At 37.9% G+C, this 22,734-nt stretch overlaps 2 protein-coding genes across 2 annotated transcripts in view; both read right to left on the reverse strand.

Annotated features, from left to right (window-relative positions):
- The window catches only part of LOC109570108 (complement factor H-like), a 377,373-nt gene that overhangs the window by 107,100 nt on the left and 247,539 nt on the right, over positions 1–22,734 (reverse strand). The window lies entirely within an intron of this gene.
- Positions 6,033–22,734, reverse strand: part of LOC109570441 (complement factor H-like) — a gene marked incomplete at its 5' end in the record, with an annotated part of 113,299 nt that continues 96,597 nt past the window's right edge. The window contains 4 exon segments of the mRNA XM_070767691.1: positions 6,033–6,450; positions 6,886–7,068; positions 16,662–16,835; positions 21,704–21,913. Coding sequence (XP_070623792.1) covers positions 6,254–6,450; positions 6,886–7,068; positions 16,662–16,835; positions 21,704–21,913 — 764 coding nt within the window.

Genomic DNA, 22,734 nt, shown 5'->3' on the forward strand with positions numbered 1-22,734 from the left:
ACACTTGGGAAACAACACAGGAAGCTGAGAGGCTGCAATGTGCACTGTTATGTGTCAAATAGTGTCCTCAAAAGCTTTTTTAGAATCCTTACAGCCAAGACCTAAAAGTCTTACTTTATTTGGAATTAGGTATCTAACAGATGTAATCAAGTTAAGATGCAATCGTTTTGGTCGGCTTCAATGAAATATGACTGATGTCTTTTAAGAAGAAGAAAGTACAAGTAAAGAAAAAGACACTCAGAGAAAATATTCTGTGACCAGAGAAGCAGCAGTTAGACTAATGCAGCTTCAAGCCAAAAACCAGAGAGGGCTAATGGCCACACCCAGAAGCTACAAAGAAGCAAAGAATATTCTACTCATTCTCAGAGAGAACATGGAATAAAGAAGAACAAATTGAAGCAAATGCTATTGTTAGTGTTCCAGGGGCCCCAAACCCATGTATAGTGTTCCATGCCAAAGACCTCCTCTAATCCTAATCACCATCCAAAGCTTCTACCTCAATTCTATCACTTTAGAAAGTTTAATTTCAAAATTTAGATTCTGGAGGACTCACTCCATCTTCTTTCCAAAGTTAATAGCTCTTCAAGAAAGAGTTAACTGCAATTCTCTTTATGTGTATTGATATATTTACTGTGCTGTCCTGTGTTAATTTGGGCCATGAATCGGTTAGATTTGTACTTAATGAAGATTTCAAATGTATATTTGAAGATTATATATTTGAAGATTTCAAATGATATACTAATATCGGAAACTGAGGAATAAGTCTCAGTAATTTTACCTCTAGTAGTGAACCATATGACTAACAGAGTTGGCTGACAAGAACAAAGGTCTATCCACCCACCAGTTGAGTGACACTTAGATTATTCCCAGGTTGTGGCTGTTCTTTTCAGAAAAGGCAAAACTACAGTCACAGAGCCAAATTAATGGTTCTCAGAGGTTAGGGTTTGATGAAGAGGATTGTCTGCAGAAGATTCTTCGGAGTTATTGAACAGATGGTGCTAGTGGTACAGAACTTGCTGGCCAATGCAGGAGATGTAAGAGCATAGGTTTGATCTCTGGGTTGTGAAGATCATCCGGAGGAGGAAATGGCAACCCAGTGCAGCATTCTTGCCTGGAGAGTCCCATCGACCCAGAAGCCTGGCAGCCTACAGTCCATAGGGTCGCACAGAGGTAGACATGGCTGAATGCACAGCAGCCTATATTTTGACTAGATGACTCTTATGCAACTGTATACATTAGTCAAAATTTCTTGAACTGTGTGCTTAAAGAGTGTGAGCTTATTGTATGTAATTACCTGAGTAAAATCAGATTTTATTTTTCAGATGTAAAAATACACTTCTTTGTTTTATTACTCCCATTTAACTTGAAAAATTATGTAACTCGAAAAGGAATCTACTTTTAAGGGAATAACTGCAAATACCAAATATCAAAATTTTAAAATGATCAAGGCATTTTTCTGTCAACCTGTGTACTACACTTTTTATACAAATTTGACTTCAACCCCTTGGACATTGTATTGTGAGTTTTGTTTTTAATTTCGTGTTTGTGAATTCTTCCATTAAAAATAATTACTTTTAAGAGTGATTCTGAAACCACTTTATTTTATTCAATATATTTTCATAGTTAATAAAAGATCTTAGACTTAATTATCCTTGATGGATTTAAAAGATTGACTTCTCATACGGCATTAATGTAAACCTAAATTTCCTTCTTGATATTAGACTTGGGCTGTATAATTTATCATTTGCATCTTAGTATGTGGATAAGGCCACTTCTCTCAAAGAGAATTGACTGTGTGTAGGATCTGTTCATAATTCTTTAATTTAAAAAAATAGAAGTTTGACATATACAGACTACTATATATAAAATAGATGACTAATAAGGACCTACCATATAAGACAGGAAACTCTACTCCATACTCTGTTACAGCCTATATGGGAAAAGAACCTAAAAAAAAATGTATATCTTTAACTGAGTCACTTTGCAATGCATCTGATACTACACATTATAAATCAACTATGCTCCAATAAAATTTGGTTTTAAAATAAAAAAAAATAAGTCTGAGACTTGTTCACGATTCTCATATTTGCATGTAATGATCCATGCACAGTACATAGTCATCTCATTTTTAGCTTAGAAAATCATAACCTTTCACTGAAACTGAAAAAATATTTTGTGTTCTTACTGTCCAGGTTACTTCTTTAGACTCATTCTTCATTCACTAAGTCACTACAAAAAAGAATGAATTTTTGCCATTTTATACAACATGATTGGACTTGGAAGGTATTATTCTTTGTGAAATTTGTCATACAGAGAAATACAAGAACCATATGATATCAATACAAGAACCATATGATATCAATACAAGAACCATATGATATCACTTATATGTGGAATTAGAAAAAAATTAAATGAAAAAGACACATGTACCCCAGTGTTCATCGCAGCACTGTTTACAATAGCCAGGACATGGAAGCAATCTGCATGCCCATCAGCAGTTGAATGGGTAAGAAAGCTGTGGTACATATAGACAATAGAGTATTACTAGGCCATTAAAAGGAACACATTTGAATGAGTTCCTAATAATGTGGATGAAACTGGAGCCAATTATACAGAGTGAAGTAAGCCAGAAAGAAAAACATCAATACAGTATACTAACACATATATATGGACTTTAGAAAGATGGTAATGGTAACCCTGTATGTGAGACAGCAAAAGAGACACAGATGGATAGAACAGTCTTTTGGACTCTGTGAGAGAGGGATAGGGTGTGATGATTTGGGAGAATGGTGCTGAAACATGTATAATATCATATATGAAAAAAAACACCAGTCCAGGTTCAATGCAGGATACAGGATGCTTGGGGCTGGTGCACTGTGATGACCTAGAGGGATGCTACGGGGAGGGAGGTGGGAGGGTGGTTTAGGATGGGGAACACATGTACACCCATGGTGAATTCATGTTGATGTATGGCAAAACCAATACAATATTGTAAAGTAATTAGCCTCCAATTAAAATAAATACATTTATATTTTTTTTAATTTTAAAAAATGAATGAATATAACAAAACAGCAACAGACTCACAGATACAGATAATGAGCAAATGGTTGCCAGTGGGGAGAAGGAAGCAGGGAGGAACAATAGGTGTATTTGATTAAGAGATATTATGTATAAAATAAAGAATCTCCAAAGACATAGGAAGCATAACCAATATTTTACAATAACAGTAAATACAGTATAATATTTAAAAATTGTGGATCTCTGTGTTTTACACCAGAAATATGTCAACTACAAATTATTTTAAAACAAAGTATTGTAAAGATTTGCTAAAACTTTTTAAGTGAAAGTTGATTATGAACAGAGTCTGTAAATTAACACTCATCTTTACACAGAATGATAATAAGTGCAGAAAAATGATAGAACTGATCTTTAAAAATCACCATTTTCTAGACAACAGTGAAATAACTGTTTGTAGCCTTGGTCATAAATAAATTCTACAACCATTAGTTGAAAAATTTGGAGAAATAATATCTACAAAAATGTTAATATTTACAGCAAAGCTAACTGTAACAATTTCATTTAAGGGTGAGAAAAACAGCTGTTACCAGCAATTCAGATTTACATCAATTAGCACCAGAGGTGATGGCTATGCTTCTTAGACTAAGACGGTCAATTGATGTAGTACACAGTAATAAGATAATACCTTAAATATTGTAGCTTGATTATTTAAATCTATTTTAATAAAAAAAATTTTATGATATTTAGAAATTTAAAATGTTTATAGTTAACTGATTTAAGCTTAATATGCTGTTTAAAATGTATGAACATAAAAATCACCTTTCAGACTGGTGGTGAATGTTTCTAAAATGCTTTGTACCAGCAAAATAAGGAAAATGTTACTAGACCTGGAGTTTATTAGCAAATTGATCTCTAAAGGTCCTGTTGTGTCACTTTGGATATTTCTTTTAGAAAATATTTTAAGGTTCAATGTTGATGATATACACTGAAGACAGAAAAATTCAAGAATTCATGTAAGTAAAAAGAAGTGAAACACCTTTTACACCTATTATCTGTGAATATTGAGTATGCCAAAGCCTTTGAGTGTGTGGATCACAATAAACTGTGGAAAATTCTGAAAGAGATGGAAATACCAGACCACCTGATCTGCCTCTTGAGAAATTTGTATGCAGATCAGGAGGCAACAGTTAGAACTGGACATGGAACAACAGACTGGTTCCAAATAGGAAAAGGAGTCCATCAAGGCTATATATTGTCACCCTGTTTATTTAACTTATATGCAGAGTACATCATGAGAAACACTGGACTGAAAGAAACACAAGTTGGAATCAAGATTGCTGGGAGAAATATCAATAACCTCAGATTGCAGATGACACCACCCTTATGGCAGAAAGTGAAGAGGAACTAAAAAGCCTCTTGATGAAAGTGAAAGAGGAGAGTGAAAAAGTTGGCCTAAAGCTCAACATTCAGAAAACGAAGATCATGGCATCCGGTCCCATCACTTCATGGGAAATAGATGGGGAAACAGTGGAAACAGTGTCAGACTTTATTTTTCTGGGCTCCAAAATCATTACAGATTGTGACTGCACCCATGAAATTAAAAAAGATGCTTACTCCTTGGAAGGAGAGTTATGACCAACCTAGATAGCATAATCAAAAGCAGAGACATTACTTTGTCAACAAAGGTTCGTCTAGTCAAGGCTATGGTTTTTCCTGTGGTCATGTATGGATGTGAGAGTTGGACTGTGAAGAAGGCTGAGTGCTGAAGAACTGATGCTTTTGAACTGTGGTGTTGGAGAAGACTCTTGAGAGTCCCTTGGACTGCAAGGAGATCCAACCAGTCCATTCTGAAGGAGATCAGCCCTGGGATTTCTTTGGAAGGAATGATGCTAAAGCTGAAACTCCAGCACTTTGGCCACCTCATGCGAAGTGTTGACTCATTGGAAAAGACTCTGATGCTGCGAGGGATTGGGGGCAAGAGGAGACAGGGACGATAGAGGATGAGATGACTGGATGACATCACTGGCTCGATGGACGTGAGTCTCAGTGAACTCAGGGATTTGGTGATGGACAGGGAGGCCTGGTGTGCTACGATTCATGGGATCGCAAAGAGTCGGACACGACTGAGCAACTGATCTGATCTGATCTGTGAATTCAACTCTAGCTATACTAAATAGTTTCTTACATTTCTTGCCAATATTTTTCTATAAAAATTTATTCAGTGTTTAAAGCAGAGTGTCTTATCTGTGTGTGTGTATTTAACGTTCAATTTTTTAATCACATATATGCCATGTTATAGTAGTTATGCAATATGATTCTCATTGTTCTTTATTTGAATTATGTGTACTTCATAAGCATCTTGTAAAATATTATGAGATCCAACCAGTCCAGGCCAAGGTAAATCAGTCCCGAATGTTCATTGGGAGGACTGATGCTGAAGCTGAAACTCCAATATATTGGCCACCTGATGTGAAGAGCTGACTCCTTTGAAAAGACCCTGATGCAAGGAAAGATTGAAGGAGGGAGGACAAGGGGACAACAGAGGATGAGGTGGTTGGATGGTATCACTGACTCAATGGACATGATTTTGAATAAGCTCTGGGAGTTGCTGATGGACAGGGAGGCCTGGAGTGCTGCAGTGCATGGGGTCACAAAGAGTCGGACACGACTGTATGACTGAATTGAACAGAAATTATTATGTATTTCATCATTTTTGGTTTATTCATCTATTGATAGATGATCAAAAGTAAGATAAACTATTTATATTTAATTGCTGAAATAAGTATGACATAGTTTGCTTTTATATGTTTAATAAGTTATATTATCAATATTTTGACTGTTTTCCATTTTTTCCCACACTTTTTTCCCATGTTTTCTAAAACAGAGTTTCAGAAACCCTCAGAAGTAATGGAGAAAGCTTTAAGAAGTTTAGGAAACTGATGGGTGGAAGGAGGCATGAAATTGATTGACTCTAATTTCTTGCTGTAAATGTTTCATGAACAGGACACATAACATTTTGATTTGCCAAGTTTAATGAGGTACTTTTAAGAAGTGATTCATTGGACCCATCTCTCAATTACATTGTCCCCATAATATTTAATACAAATCTGATTTATGATTCAAGATGAGTTAAAAAATACTTGATAAAAGAAACAGAATTGAATTAATAAGGAAAAATCTGAATACATGAATACATGTACATATTTCAGTTTTACAACTGCATTTAGTCAATGTTTTATCCACATCGAGGATACACCACCTTTCCTTCCCGACAAGTTGCTCGAAATGTATGTTTTGGTGTCAGTTCACGATAACCATATCGACACATAAATTCAATAGTATCCTCTGTTTTAGAGTAAATTTTTTTATCATGTTTCCATCTTAACTGTATGTGATGTTTTCTCATTGTTTCTTCTGAAATTAGACATGCCTCTAAAATTAAAGAAAATAAACATGAACCTTTGAGTAAGATGCAAATACTTTCAACAGAATTTCAGGGTTTCAAGAACTTTGGTCCAAAAATTCTTCCTCAAACCTTTTCTAAACCAATACACTGAAAATGTATGATGTAGGTTTCATCATATTTTAAAAATTAATGTTATAAGAATGAGATACTTTGTTTAGTGTAATCATTAAATGTTATAAGATTCATAATGTCAGTTATCATATGAAGAGCTTTCATAAAGGAGCCATTTGTTGCTTGAACATGAAATTTTCTAACTTTATTTCTATATACAGAGATTAATCCTTGGTGTGCAAGCATTAACTGGTTGTTATTTAATCCATAAAAACTCTATTATAAACAGTTAAACATTATGCTGTGTACAAGGATTATCCCAGGATCCAAGAGAAGTTTAAAGCATTTACCTAAGCATTTTGGTGGTTCTGACCACTCTCCATTCCGACATACTACGTTTCTGTTTCCCCGAAGTTCATAGTAGGCCTGACACCGGTACTCAACAATCGATCCTGGAGGATATACTGATTGCAGGAGTGAGGTAATGTCTCCGTTGTCTATTGGTGGAGGAGGCCCACATTTTCCTTGAGAGTCTAAACAATAATGGTGTTTGCTTTATTCAAAGACAACTCCTACAGTTTTAAACAAATAAAATAAAAATGCAGCCAAATATGTCATACCAAAACTTAAGATTTCTGATGACAGAAATGATTTATAGAAGGAATTTTAATCACTAAATCAGAAATACACATTTTAAGACCTATTTTACCACCATGGAAGCACATATAGTACTTTAACAAATATGTCTGCTTTCCAGTGTCCTGATGTTCAAACATGTTTTCTTTCAGAGTATATGCAGGAAAGATGGATAGCTAAGATAAAAAAAAAAATTACCTTTTTATACAACATGTTGTAATGTCTGTGAAAGGAAACTTTGGCTTCCATTTCTGGACAAGATGAGGTAAAAATATTTGTGCTTATAGCATCTGCTAGGTATTCCTTCTGCCAAATAAAGGACCTGAGCATATTATAAAAACCAACACAGGAGACTGTGAAAAAAGTAGTAAGTCAATCTGCTTAGGGACCTTGGGATTCAAAGAGTTACACTGAAGAGAGTCTTTGGGGTTTTCATTTTGCCCTCTATGTACCCTGAGTGGGCCACAGAGACAGCAACCCAGAAATAATACAAGTTCAGAAAGAAAAAAAGTCTCATGAAGCAGTTGATCTCTTTAAGAAAAGGCCCGGAAAAGAGTAGCCTAGCAAGATACAGTTTTCACAATACTGAATTAGTCTAGAAATACTACACTAAGTGTGTACACTAAGTTCTTGTGTGCACCAGGACCCAGAGACCCCACAGAGACTAAGCCAGAATTGTGTCTGAGTGTCTCCTGCAGAAGTATGGGTGAGCAGTGCACTGCTACAGGGGCAGGGGCTCTGGGTGCAGTAGACCTGGGTATTGCATAAGCCCTCTTGGAGGAGGCTGCAATTAACCCCACAACAGAGCCGCCAGAACCTACACAGGACTGCAGAAACAGTTTCTTAGAGGGCACAAACAAAGCCTTGTGCACAAAAGAACCCAGGAGAAGGAAGCAGTGACCCCACAAGAGACTGACCCAGACTTGCTCATCAGTGTCCAGGAGTCCTCAGCAGAGGCATGGGTTAGCGGTGGCCTGCTGCAGGTTTGGGGGCATTGAGTGCAGCAGTGCATGCATAAGACCTGTTGAAGGAGGTCACCAGTATCTTCCTTATCTCCACTACTGTTTGGCCACAGGTCAAAAGACAGGGAGAGAACATGACTCCACCCATCAACAGAAAATTGAACTAAAGATTTACTGAGCATGACCCCTTCCATCAGACCAAGACCCAGTTTTACCCTGAGTCAGTCTCTCTCATCAGGAAGCTTCCATAAGCCTGTTATCCTCAACCATCAAAGGGTAGACAGAATGAAAACCACAGTCACAGAAAACTAACCAATCTGATCACATGGACAACAGCCTTGTAGAACTCCATGAAACTCTGAGCCATGCTGTATAAGGCCTTCAAATTGGATGGGTCATGGCAGAGGATTCTGACAAAATGTGGGCCACTAGAGAAGGGAATGCCAAACCACTTCAGTATTCTTGCCTTGGGTACCCCATGAACAGTATGAAAAGGCAAAAAGATATGACACTGAAAGATGAACTCCTCAGGTGGGGAGGTGCCCAGTATGCAGATCAGCAGAGAAATAATTGCAGAAAGAAAGAAGAGATGAAGAAAAAGCAAAAATAACATCCAACTGTGGATGTGACTGGTGATCGAAGTAAAGTCTGATGCTGTAAAGAGCACTATTGCATAGGGACCTGGAATATTAGGTCCATGAATCAAGGCAAATTGGAAGTGGTCAAACAGGAGATGACAAGTGTGAACATCGGCATTTTAAAAATCAGCAAAGTGAAATGGACTTGAATGGGTGAATCTGATTCAGGTGACCAGTATATCTACTACTTTGTGCAAGAATCCCTGAGAATTGGAATAGCCATCATAGTCAACAAAACAGTCTGAAATGCAGTGCTTGCATGCAATCTCAATTATGACATAATGATTGATGTTCATTTCCAAGCCAAACCCATTGACAAGCACAGTAATCTAGGTATATGCCCTGGACAGTAATGCTAAAGAAGCTGAAGTGGAATGGTTTTCTGAAGATGTACAAGGACTTCTAGAACTAACAATCAAAAAGATGTCCTTTTCATTATATTGGACTGGAATGCAAAAGTGGGAGGTCGAGATACCTGGACTAACAGGCAAGTTTGGCGTTAAGAGTACAAAATGAAGCAGGGCAAAGAGTAACAGAGTTTTGCCAAGAGAACACACTGGTCATAGCAAACACCCTCTTCCAATAATACAAGTGAAAACTCTACACATGGACATCACCAAATGTCCATGGAAAACTTTACACATGGCAATACCAAAGTCAGATTGATGATATTCTTTGCAGCCAAAGGTAGAGAAGCTCTATACAGTCAGCCAAAACAAGACTGGGACCTGACTGTGGCTCAGATCATGAACTCCTTGTTGCCAAATTCATACTTAAATTGAAGAAAGATGTGAAAACCACTAGACATTCAGGCATGACCTAAATCAAATCCCTTACAATTAGAGTGGAAGAGACAAATAGATTCAAGGGATTTGATAAGACAGAATGCCTGAGAATCTATGGACAGTGGTTCCTGACTTTGTACAGGGTGAAGGGATCAAAATCATCCCCAATAAAAAGAAACATAAAAAAGGCAAAATGGTTGCCTCAAGAGGCATTACAAATAGCTGAGAAAAGAAGAGATGTTAAAGGCAAAGGAGAAAAGGAAAGATAAAATGATTTGAATGCAGTGTTCCAAATAGTAACAAGGAGAGATAAGAAAGCCTTCCTCAGTGATCAGTGCAAAGAAATAGAGGGAAATAATAGAATGGGAAAGACTGGAGATCTCTTCAAGAAATTTAGACATACCAAGGACATTTCATGCAACGATGGGCACTATAAAGGACAAAAATGGTATGTACCTAACAGAAGTAGAAGATACTAAGAAGAGGTGGCAAGAATACACAGAAGAACTATACAAAAAGGATCTTCATGATCCAGATAACCCCAAAGGTGTGATCACCCACCTAGAGCCAGACATCCTAAAATACAATAGTCAAGTAGGCCTTAGGAAGCATCACTGTGAACAAAGCTAGTGGAGGTGATGGTATTCCAGTTGAGCTATTTCAAATCCTAAAGATGATGCTCTTTAAGTGCTGCACTCAATATGCCAGCAAATTCAGCAGGGAACAAAGGCCTGCAAAATGTCAATTTTCATTCCAATCCCAAAGAAAGGTAATCCCAAAGAATGTTCCAACTATCATACAATTGCATTCATCTCACACGCTGGTAAAGTAATGCTCAAACTTCTCCACGCTAGGCTTCAACACCACGTGACCCATGAAATTCCTGATATTCAAACTGGATTCAGAAAAGGCAGAGAAACCAGAGATCAAATTGCCAACATCCGTTGAATCATCAAAAAAGCATGAGAGGTCCACAAAAAAATCCACTTCTGTTTTATTGACTACACCAAAACCTTTGACTGTGTTGATCACAACAAACTGTGGAAATTAAATAGATGGTAACACCTGACCTGTGGAGAATGCAATGGCAACCCACTCCAACACTCTTGCCTGGAAAATCCCATGGACGGAGGGGCCTGATGGGCTGCAGTCCATGGGGTCGCTAGGAGTCGGACACAACTGAGCAACTTCACTTTATTTTTTCACTTTCATGCATTGTAGAAGGAAATGGCAACCCACTCTAGTGTTCCTGCCTGGAGAATCTCAGGGACGGGGAAGCCTGGTGGGCTGCCATCTATGGGGTCGCACAGAGTGGGACACGACTGAGGCGACTTAGCAGCAGCAGCAGCAACACCTGACCTGCCTCTTGAGAAATCTGTATGCAGGTCAAGAAGCCACAGTTAGAATCAGACATGGAAGAAAAACTGGTTCCAAATCAGGAAAGGAGCACATCAAGTCTGTATACTGTCACCTGCTTACTTAACTTCTATGCAGAGTACATCATGCAAAATTCCAAGCCAGATGAAGCACAAGCTGGAATCAATATTGTCAGGAGAAATATCAACAACGTCAAACATGCAGATGGCACCACCCTTATTGCAGAAAGTGAAGAAGAGCTAAAGAGTCTCCTAATGAAAGTGAAAGAGGAGAGTGGAAAAGTTAGCTTAAAAATCAACATTCAGAGAACTAAATCATGGCATCTGGTCCCATCAATTCATAGCAAACAGATGGTGAAACAATGGAAACAGTGAGAGACTTTATTTGGGGGGCTCCAAAATCACTGCAGATGGTGACTGCAGCCATGAAATTAAAAGACACTTGCTCCTCAGAAAAAAGTTATGACCTACCTAGACAGCATATCAAAAAGCAGAGACATTAGTCTGCCAACAAAATTCCACCCAGTGAAAGCTATGAATTTTTCAGTCATCATGTGAAAGTTGGACTATAAAGGAAGCTGAGCACCGAAAAATTGATGCTTTTGAACTGTGGTGTTGAAGAAAACTCTTGAGAGTCCCTTGGAATGCAAGGAGATCAAACCAGTCAATCCTAAAGGAAATCAGTCCTGAATATTTATTGGAAGGACTGATGATGAACCTGAAACTCCAATATTTTGGCCAGCAGATGAAAAGAACTGACTCTTTAGAGAAAACCCTGACACTGGGAAAGATTGAAGGTGGAAGGATAAGGGGATAACAGAGGATGAGATGGTAGGATGGCATCACTGGCTGGATGGACATGAGGTTAGTTAAGCTCTGGGAGTTGGTGATGGATGGGAAATCCTGGTGTTCTTCAGTCCATGGAGGTGCAATGAGTCAGACATGACCAAGCAACTGAACTGGACTAATTTCGTCTAGACACACAATGGCAGAAACCTCAGACCAATTCTTTCCATGCCTTGATCTACAGGGTCCAAGTAAGCAGCTCACATTTCCACCCACATAATGAGCAAACTCTTGAGAGTCCCTTGGACTGCAAGGAGGTCCAAAGAGTCCATCCTAATGGAGATCAGTCCTGGGTGTTCATTGGAAGGACTGATGTTGAAGCTGAAACTCCAATACTTTGGCCACCTCATGCGAAGAGCTGACTCATTGGAAAAGACCCTGATGCTGGGAGGGACTAGGGGCAGGAGGAGAAGGGGACGACAGAGAATGAGATGGCTGGATGGCATCACCGACTCGATGGACATAAGTTTGAGTGAACTCCCAGAATTGGTGATGGACAGGGAGGCCTGGCGTGCTGCAATTCATGTTGTCGCAAAGAGTTGGACATGACTGAGCAACTGAAATGAACTGAACTGAATGAGCGAAGAAGAAACCTCTGCCCTTTCTCCTGGTGTCAGAGGAGGCCAAGTGAGAACCTTGGACTTGCACCCTACATGGCAGTTGTGGAGGCCTGATTAATGAAGGAGTCCAATAACATCCTTAGTCCCAAGATATAAAACTCAAGTGTCTGAATACAGTTGAAAATCATTTATCAGACCAAAGACCAGGTAAACCTCAAAAGAGAAATAGCAATCAACAGAAGACAACACTGAGATGACACAGATATTGAAATCATTGGATGATGGTTTTTAAATATCTAGTCCAATTGGTAGAACTAGAAAATAGATTATTAGAAAACCACTTGGATTGACAATATATTGTGGATGGCAGAATGATCAATAAGTTTGAATATTAACTAACCTTGAAAATAGACTGAAAAAAAAAAACAAAAAACAGACATAGCTTCAAGGACCTGTGGGAGGATAGCAAAGAAGGTTGAACATGAAGTTGAAAATAAAGAATAAGAGATAAAAAAAAAAAAAAAAATAATGGCTGACTTCCCTATGCGATCATTTTCTGATGGTCTAAATGGAAAGGAAATCCAAAAGAATGGGGAAATGTGTATATGTACGTGTAAATGTACATTCATTTTGATGTACAGTGAAACTAACACTATACTGCATAGGAAATACACTCCAAAACTTTTTTTTAAAATAATGGCTGATAATTTCTCCAATACGGCATATGACTTAGTGACTAACCAAAAACAACAATTACATACTAAAACTGCTCAGTGAATTCCAAATGGGATGGAGCCAAAAAACTTAATGTCAAGATACATCATAATCAGTTCCTGTTGTGTTGTTCAGTCGCTCAATTGTTTCTGACTCTTTGCAACCCCATGGATTGTAGAAAGCCCAGCTTCCCGGTCCTTCATTAACTCCCAGAATTTGCTCAAAGTCATGTCCATTCTGTCGATCATGCCATCCAACCATCTCATCCCCTGATGTCCCTTTTCCTCTGTGCTTAATCTTTTCCAATATCAGGTTATTTTCCAATGAGTCAGCTCTTCTCATCAGGTGGCCAAAATACTGGAGCTTCAGCTTCAGCTTCAGCATAAGTCTTTCCAATGAATATTCAGGACTGATTTCTTTTAGGATTCACTGGCTTGATCTCCTTGCAGTCCAAGGGACTCTCCAGAGTCTTTTCCAGCACCACAGTTCAAAAAATCAATTCTTTGGTACTCAGCCTTCTTTGTGGTCAAACATTCACATCCATACATTACTGCTTGAAAAACCATAACTTTGACAATATGAACCTTTGTTGGTAAAGTGATGTCTCTGCTTCTTACCATGCTGTCGAGGTTTTCATAGCTTTACTTCCAAGGAGTCTTAATTTCATGGCTGCAGTCAGCATCTACAGTGATTGTGAAGCTGAAAAGAATGAAGTCTGTCACTGTTTCCATTTTCCCCCATTTTTGACATACAGTGATGGATCCCATTACCATGATCTTCGTTTTTTGAATGTGGTTTTAAGCTAGCTTTTTCAATCTCCTCTTTCACCATTATCAAGAGGCTCTTTTGTTCCTCTTTGCTTTCTGCCATTAGTGTGATGTCATCTGTGTATCTGAGGTTATTGGCATTTTTCCTGGCAATCTTGATTCCAGCTTGTGCTTTTTCCAGCCTGATATTTTTTTTTAAGGTTAAATATAATAAGAGTATGATTTCCCTGTTGATTTTATTACAGTTGTGCAAAATTGTCATCTGATATGGTGCTCAATGTACATAGAGAGGGTACTACAGACATTTATGTTAAAAATGTGGAGAGAACTAATAAATCTAAATGGAAGTAAGCATTTCACATTTTATCTGAGGTGGTAAAATGTCAGCAACAGTAGGGAGTGATAAACTGCCTGCTGCTTCTAAGTCACTTCAATCGTATCCGACTTTGTGTGACCCCAAAGACGGCAGCCCCCCAGGCTCCCCAGTCCCTGGGATTTTCCAGGCAAGAGTACTGGAGTGGGGTGCCATTGCCTTCTCCGGATAAACTACATATGTGTATCTTAATACCTAGAGAGACTAAGAAAACCATGCAAAGACATATACTCAAAAACAATGCAGATCCAAGTCAAATTATTTTACAATGTTCAAAAATCCCCAAGGAAGTCAAGAAAAGAAAAACGTTGAGAATTGAAGGAAACACACACAAAACAAAGAAGAAAATGGCAGACTGTCCTTAATAGTTAATAAGTCACTGTAAATATAAATGGTCCTAAATACATCAATTAAAAACCTGAAAATGGCAGGGTAGACACCTAAACAACAATCAGCTGTATGTTGTCTAAAAAAAAAGTATCTTCAAACATGAAAACATGTTCAAGTGGAGATTGCAAAAATTACACACCAGGAAAAAGTTAACTTGAAAAATTAGAAGTGGTAATGTACATGGAACAACAGACTGGTTTCAAATAAGAAAAGGCTGTATATTTTCACCTTGCTTATTTAACTTATATGCAGAATACATCATGAGAACTGCTGGGCTGGAAGAAGCACAAACTGGAATGAAGATTGCTGGGAGAAATATCAATCACATCAGATATGCAGATGACACCATTCTTATGGCAGAAAGTGAAGAGGAACTAAAAAGCCTCTTGAGAAAGTGAAAGAGGAGAGTGAAAAAGTTGGCTTAAAACTCAATATTCAGAAAACGAAGATCATGGCATCTGGTCCCACCACTTCATTGCAATAGATGGGGACATAGTGGAAACAGTGTCAGACTTTATTTTAGGGAGCTCTCAAATCACTGCAGATGGTGATTGCAGCCGTGAAATTAAAAGACACTTACTCCTTGGAAGGAAAGTTATGACCAACCTAGATAGTATATTGAAAGGCAGAGATATTACTTTGCCAATAAAAGTCCATCTAGTCAAGACTATGTTTTTTCCAGTGGTCATGTATGGATGTGAGAGTTGGACTGTGAAGAAATCTGAGTGCCAAAGAATTGATGCTTTTGAACTGTGGTGTTGGAGAAGACTCTTGTGAGTCCCTTGGACTGCAAGGAGATCCAACTAGTCCATCTTAAAGGAAATCAGTTCTGGGTGTTCATTGGAAGGACTGATGCTGAAGCTGAAACTCCAATACTTTGGCCACCTCATGCAAAGAGTTGACTCATTGGAAAAGACCCTGATGCTGGGAGGGATGGGGGGCAGGAAGAGAAGGGGATGACAGAGGATGAGATGGCTGGATGGCATCGCTGACTCGATGGACATGAGTTTGAGTGAACTCTGGGAGTTGGTGATGGACAGGGAGGCCTGGCGTGCTGTGATTCATGGGGTCTCAAAGAGTCGGACATGACTGAGCGATTGAACTGAACTGAACTGAATGTACTTCTTGGTTTTGATTCCCATCCTGGCTTATCTCTAAACACTGAAGTGTCCCAGTACCAAGTTCAGACTCTTTATTTTTATGTGTACACTCATTTCCTGAATGAGTTCAGCTAGTTATTGTTCAGTCACCAAGTCATGTCTACTACTTTGTGACCCCATGGACTGCTCATGCCACGTTTCCAGGTCCCTGACCTCTCCCAGAGTTGCCTAAGTTCATGTCCATTGAATCGGTGATGTCACCCAAATAGCTCACCTTCTGTCACCCTCTTCTCTGTCTGCCTTCAACCTTTCCCAGTTTAGGGTCTTTTCCAATTAATCAGCTATTCACATCAAGCTTAACTTGCGGATTTTGAACATAACCTTACTAGCATGGGAGATGACTGCAATTGTCTGGTGATCTGAACATTTTTTAGTACTGCCCTTCTTGGGAATTGGTGAGGATTGACCTTTTCCACTCCTGTGACTACTGCTGGGTTTCCCAAATTTGCTGATGTAATGAGTGTAGCACTTTTGTAGCATCATCCTGTAGGATTTTAAATAGCTCTGCTGGAACTCAGCTAGCAACCTTTCTTTAAATATCATCCATAGGTACAGCTGCCCACATCTATGTCAGATTTTGTGATCAGCTGCTTATTCCATGTCTCAAAGTGGAATTTCTTGGGCTGTTAAATGTAACTATGGTATCTTTTACACACTTATCTTCAGAAAACAACTGACTATCTTAATGATTTAAGACAGGAAATGTCCCATGATTCCAACTGCTCAAATCTGGTCAACGCTGTCATACAATAAACATGTTAGACTACATATTAAGACCACAAAAGAACTGGGTTTTCAACATTTTTTTTTTTGCAACTAAAAATTATTCCAGAAAGGCTACTTCATCCTAATTTTGATTCAATATATCTTGTTATTATATTCTCTAAATTGGGTGGACAGGGTGAGTAAGATACTCTACCTTTACACTGAGGTGGTTCTGTCCAAATTCCATTCAAACATATGACTTCTGTCTCTCCAAAAAGGTCATAATTCCCAATGCATTCGTAACGTGCTCTCTCACCACTCTGATATCTAGACTTCTGATTGTGTATAATAGCATTTTCCACTTGAGGTGGATTCACACAGGAAACATCTGAATAGAAAGATAAAAAAGTATCTCTAATATAATGATCATCATGAACAGCAAGGAGGAAATAGGATGTCAAATATATTCCATGGTTGTTTTGATTCAACAGTTAATCTGTCATGAAAGACTGCTAATTGTCATCAGTTTATAGGTAAGGTTAAGGGAAAGGAAATAAAGCAATATTTTTCAGCAGGAATTAAACTTCTGTACCTTAATTCTCTCCCCTATACTTCACTAGAAAAGTGATACACAATTTTTAGGGCACTGAAAAGAAGAGTTTTCCTGGAAATCTCTTTTTGAGGTTAGTAAAAAAAAAAAACTATAACGTATATAAATTCAAAATGAATTTATCAACCATAAGCAAAACATAATAAAAATATCATTTGACATCAAGATTTGGTTTACATTCATCCTGTTTATGAGATATAACTTTAGGGCCTTTCAGAAAATAAACACAGTAGGTTCTTCTTTAGGGACTTGATCAAGAATTAACACACTCTGAAGAATACTATAGTTGCAAGGAGAAGATGATTAATTAAAGATTTGAACAGAAGATCTGGAAATATAATAGAAAAATAAAGTGTAAATTTAGAAAACTATATTTTAATGATATTTTGGGGCAAATGCTAAGGACACCACCATCTATTATGTGCATTCCTCATATGATTCAGGGGATGAAGAAGCTGTAACTACAAGAGGCTGTAGCCATGGGTCCTAAACTGAAATATACACAGAATTCCTTGGGAATCATCAAGACATTATCAGAGTTGCAGCCCCAGAGGTTTAGATTCAACAAGTCTGAGTGAGCCTGTGAATCTACTTGTATATCTAACAGTTTACAGAATGTGCTGAGAATGCTCTGCCAGGACTGTGCTTTAAGAACTATCAGGCTACAACACCAAACACTTTGAACACAAGTCCATCTCTTTTTATGTTTAGGCACAAACTGCTTTTGACCTGGCCTAAAAGTAATCTATGTCCATTTAATGATAGTGGAGGCAATTTTCTACATTATATTACTTCAGATACTTATATAAATCTTAAAAGTTTACCAAAGTACCTCTACATGCTGGCCTTCCTATCCATTTGCTCTTAATACACTGTATAGTATTAGGTCCATCCAACTGATAATATGATAGACACTTAAAAGCCACTTGTTCTCCTGACCTATAGAAATCCTTCTCCCTATCTATGAGTACAGCATCCTCAAAGGTGGGCAAGTTAACACAATTTGTGCCTGAAAGAAAAAGAATATGCATTTGTTTAGTACATCCTTAAAGATTCATAGCCACCATTGATTATATTCCAGAAAATAAATAGTTACATATCAAACCAATGAATATTTACAGCATTTCTCTTATACCTAGAGACAAGTGTCAGAAATCTTGATTTAGTCACATTGACTGTCTCTATATTATCAAAAATACAACATGGGAATGGTGACATTCTAAGATGTAGAGCTCCATACTTCTCAAATTTAAATTCTCAGATGACAGCTCATCTAAATTATGAATGTTTCTATTTTTGCCTTTATCAAAATATGTTACCTTGCGTTATGTTAAATGTCTTAGAAAATTTCATATTACAAAGAAATGATTGATTAAAAAAAACAGCAAATTGGGTAGTGATAAGAGCAGAGTTCAGCCATAGTACCAGAACAGAGACCTGAAATCTGTGATGTATATCAGAGGATGTTCAAACTGCACCTTAAATGATGTGAAACTGAGATAATTTAGTTAGTGTTATCAAACTGCCAACCTCCATTGGATCACAGAAAAAGCAAGGGAATTCCAGAAACACATCTACTTCTGCTTCATTGACTATGCTAAAGCCCTTGATTGTGTGGATCACAACAAACTGTGGAAAATTCTTGAAGAGATGGGAATACCAGACCACCTTACCTTCCTCCTGAGAAAACTCTATGTGGGTGAAGAAGTATCAGTTAGATCTGTACATGGACAATTGACTGGGTCAAAATTGGAAAAAGAGTACTTTAAGGGTGTATATTGTCATCCTGCTTATTTAACTTATATGCAGCATATGTCATGCAAAATACCTGGCTGGATGAAGCTCAAGGTGGCATTAAGATTGCCAGGAGAAATACCAATAACCTCAACTATGCCTCAGATGACACCACCTTAAGGGCAGAAAGTAAAGAGGAACTAAAGGGGCTCTTGGTGAAGGTGAAAGAAAAGACTGAAAATGCTGGCTTAGAACTCAACATTCAGAAAATGGAGATCATGGCACCTGGTCCCATCACTGCATGGCAAATAGATGGGGAAAAAATGAAAACAGTGACAGACTTCATTTTCTTGGGTTCTAAAATCACTGCAGTTTGTGACTGCAGCCATGAAATTAAATGGTGCTTGCTCCCTGGAAGAAAAGCTATGACAAACCTCGAGAGCGTATTGAAAAGCAGAGCCATCACTTTGCCACAAAAGTCCACCTAGTCAAAGCTATGACTTTTCCAGTAGTCATGGACGAATTTGAGATTTGGACAATAAAGAAGCCTGAGTGCCAAAAAATTGATACTTTTGAACTGTGGTGCTGGAGAAGAGTCTTGAGAGTCCCTTGCACTTCAAGATCAAGCCAGTCAACCCTAAAAGAAATCTATCCTGAATATTCATTGGAAGGACTAATGCTGAAGCTGAAGCTCCAATACTTTGGTCACCTGATGAAAGTGAAAGTGAAACTGAGTGAAGTCGCTCAGTCGTGTCCAACTCTTTGAGACCCCACGGACTGTAGCTTACCAGGCTCCTCAGTCCATGGGATTTTCCAGGCTAGAGTACTGGAGTAGGTTGCCATTTCCTTCCCCAGAGGATCTTCCCAACCCAGGGATTGAACCCAGGTCCCCCACATTGTAGGCAGATGCTTTACCATTTGAGCCATCAGGGAAGTCACCTGATACAAAGAGCCAACTCATTGGAAAAGGCCCTAATGCTGGGAAAGATTGAGGATAGGAGGAGAAGGGGACTGCAAAGGATGAGATGGTTGAGTGGCATCACCAGATCAATGGACATGAGTTTAAGCAAACGCCAGGAGACAGTGAAGGACAGGGACGCCTGGCTTCCTACAGTCCATGAGGTTGCAAAGAGCCAGAAATGACTGAATAATTAACTGCAACAACAAATCAAACTTTCTCTGGTAGCTCAGATGGTAAAGAGTCTGCCTACAATGCAGGAGACCTGGGTTCGATCCCTGGGTCGGGAAGATCCCCTGGAGACAGAAATGGCAACCCACTCCAGTATTCTTGCCTGGAGAATTCCATGGACTGAGGAGCTTGTTAGGCTACAGTCCATGGAGTCACAAAGTGTTGGACACGACTGACAGACTTCATTTTATTATTTCTAGGGTTATTAATTCTCTACCAGAATTTAGAACTTTCCATAGATACCTTGTTAAATTATAGAATTACTGTTTAGTTTCATATTTGTGCCATTTTTGCTTTGAATTAAAAGATATTTGTCAGCTTAAGAATAAAAGGGAAAACACTATACTTATACAATCTTGTGAACAAGACCATTCCCCTCCTAAACATCTTATAGATGCAGGTCCATCAGTTCCAAATCCTTCATTACATTTGTAAGTAACTTCTTCTCCATATTGGTAATTGTCTTTATTGTGAGATACAACATCATTCAGAATATAAGGTGGAATTCCACAAGGAATTCCTGGGAAGAAATGAAAAAAAATTGATTTCATGTTTTGCTAATTTTGAAATTTAACTTGATGTACTGGTCAACAGCCTATTCAAAAGCAGACACATTACTTTGCCAACAAAGGTCCGTAGAGTCAAGGCTATGGTTTTTCCAGTGGTCATGTATGGATTTGAGAGTTGGACTGTGAAGAAGGCTGAGCACCAAAGAATTGATGCTTTTGAACTATGGTGTTGGAGAAGACTCTTGAGAGTCCCTTGGACTGCAAGGAGATCCAACCAGTCATTCTAAAGGAGATCAGTTTTGGGTGTTCTTTGGAAGGAATGATGCTAAAGCTGAAACTCCAGTACTTTGGCCACCTCATGGGAAGAGTTGACTCATTGGAAAAGACCCTGATGCTGGGAGGGATTGGGGGAAAGAGGAGAAGGGGACAACAGAGGATGATATGGCTGGATGGCATCACTGACTCAATGGACATGAGTCTGAGAGAACTCCAGGAGTTGCTGATGGACAGGGAGGCCAGGTGTGCTGCAATTCTTGGGGTCACAAAGAGTTGGACATGAGTGAGTGACTGAACTGAACTGAACTGGTCAATATATTTGGTAATTTAACTTGAAAATAATAAATGATTATACAGGAACCTCCATGATATGGGAGCAAAGTGCACAAATTTTTCCTAAAATCACCATTCTGGTGTGTGTCCACTTGAGCAAGAACTTGAAACAGAAATTATCAATATATGACAGAAACCATCAGTGCTCTCTAATCAATCATGAGTAATAAAAGAAAAACACATTGAGACTCCAAACATCAACTCAGGAAAAGTACTAGATATTGTAAGAAATTAAAAGGGATATTTTAGGGAAGACATACGACATATTTTTGAAACTTGATAGGAATATAAATAGGTTTACTAATATGAATAGTTAGGTTTAATTTTAGTGCACATCCAGTGTTAATACAAAATAATTGCCAGATTGAACAGTGATTCTATATAGAAGAAACAAATTTTCAATTAGAAAAATGATTAATTTTATATGTCAAATTTTATTTAACATATAAATATATACATTTTATTTTCATATATTAATGACCCATAAACAGATGTTACTTGATGCATTTAGAAATCTAAAGGATCAAGTCTCATGACTTTGATGACAATTGATTAGTTTAATGAATGATACTGAAAATAGAGTTTGGTTTGCCTAGTGTCCTCACCTACGCACTGAGGTGGAGAGCTCCACTTTCCCATGTGGCATATTATCACATTATTTTCAGATATCTTGAAGCCTTCTTCACAAGTATAACTTAACTTCGTGCCATGTGCATACAGCCTTTGTTCATGTATTTCTCTCCTTTCTTCTGCAGAGCTAGATGAGTTAATGGTTCCATGGTCTATTTGAGGTGGTTGAGAACATCCAGTATTTTCTGTATGAAGTACAGAGGTCAAAGAGTAAAGTACAAATATAATCTTTAAATTAAAAATATTAATACAATCAAATATTACTTTGGATTTTAAAATAAGAATTAAACAAAAAGAATACTCGGAACAAGTTAAAGGATTTTAAAACAGACAAATATTTGGAACTTGCAAGCTATTTGTCTCCATAAACACAATGCTACTACTACTTGTTCAGTATGCCCCTTCATCCTTTTTGAAATGAATTTCTTATTGAAATGTTGGATGTATAACAGTATGTTAGCTTCAAATGGGCTACAAAATGATTTTACTTTTACATACATTATAAAATGACTACCAGTATGTCTAGTAGCAATCTGTCCATATCAAATTTATTACAATATTATTGACCATATTCTGTATGCTGTATATTACATCCCCCTGGCTTCTTTATTACATAACTGGAGTTTGTACTTCTAAATCCCCTGTATCTACCTTGCCAACCCCCTCATCTTTTCTTGCAACAACTCATTAATTTTTTGTATCCATATGAGACTGTTTTCCTTTGATTTTGTTTTATTTTTAGATTCCATAAATAAGTGAAATCATGTGGCATTTGTCTTTTTCTATCTTACCTACTTCACTTAAAATAATACATGCTAGACACATCTATGCTGTTGGAAATGTTTCATATTTTATGGCTTGGTTATAGTTCATATTGCATGTATATATATAAAACATCTTCTTTATCTACCTATCAGTGGACTTTCTAGGTTGCTTGCAAATCCTGGTCATTCAATGCAATGAACATTGGAGTACATATATCTTTTTAGATTAGTGTTTTTGTTTC

This window comes from Bos indicus, chromosome 16 (genome assembly GCF_029378745.1).
Source record: "Bos indicus isolate NIAB-ARS_2022 breed Sahiwal x Tharparkar chromosome 16, NIAB-ARS_B.indTharparkar_mat_pri_1.0, whole genome shotgun sequence".
NCBI lineage: Eukaryota > Metazoa > Chordata > Mammalia > Artiodactyla > Bovidae > Bos > Bos indicus.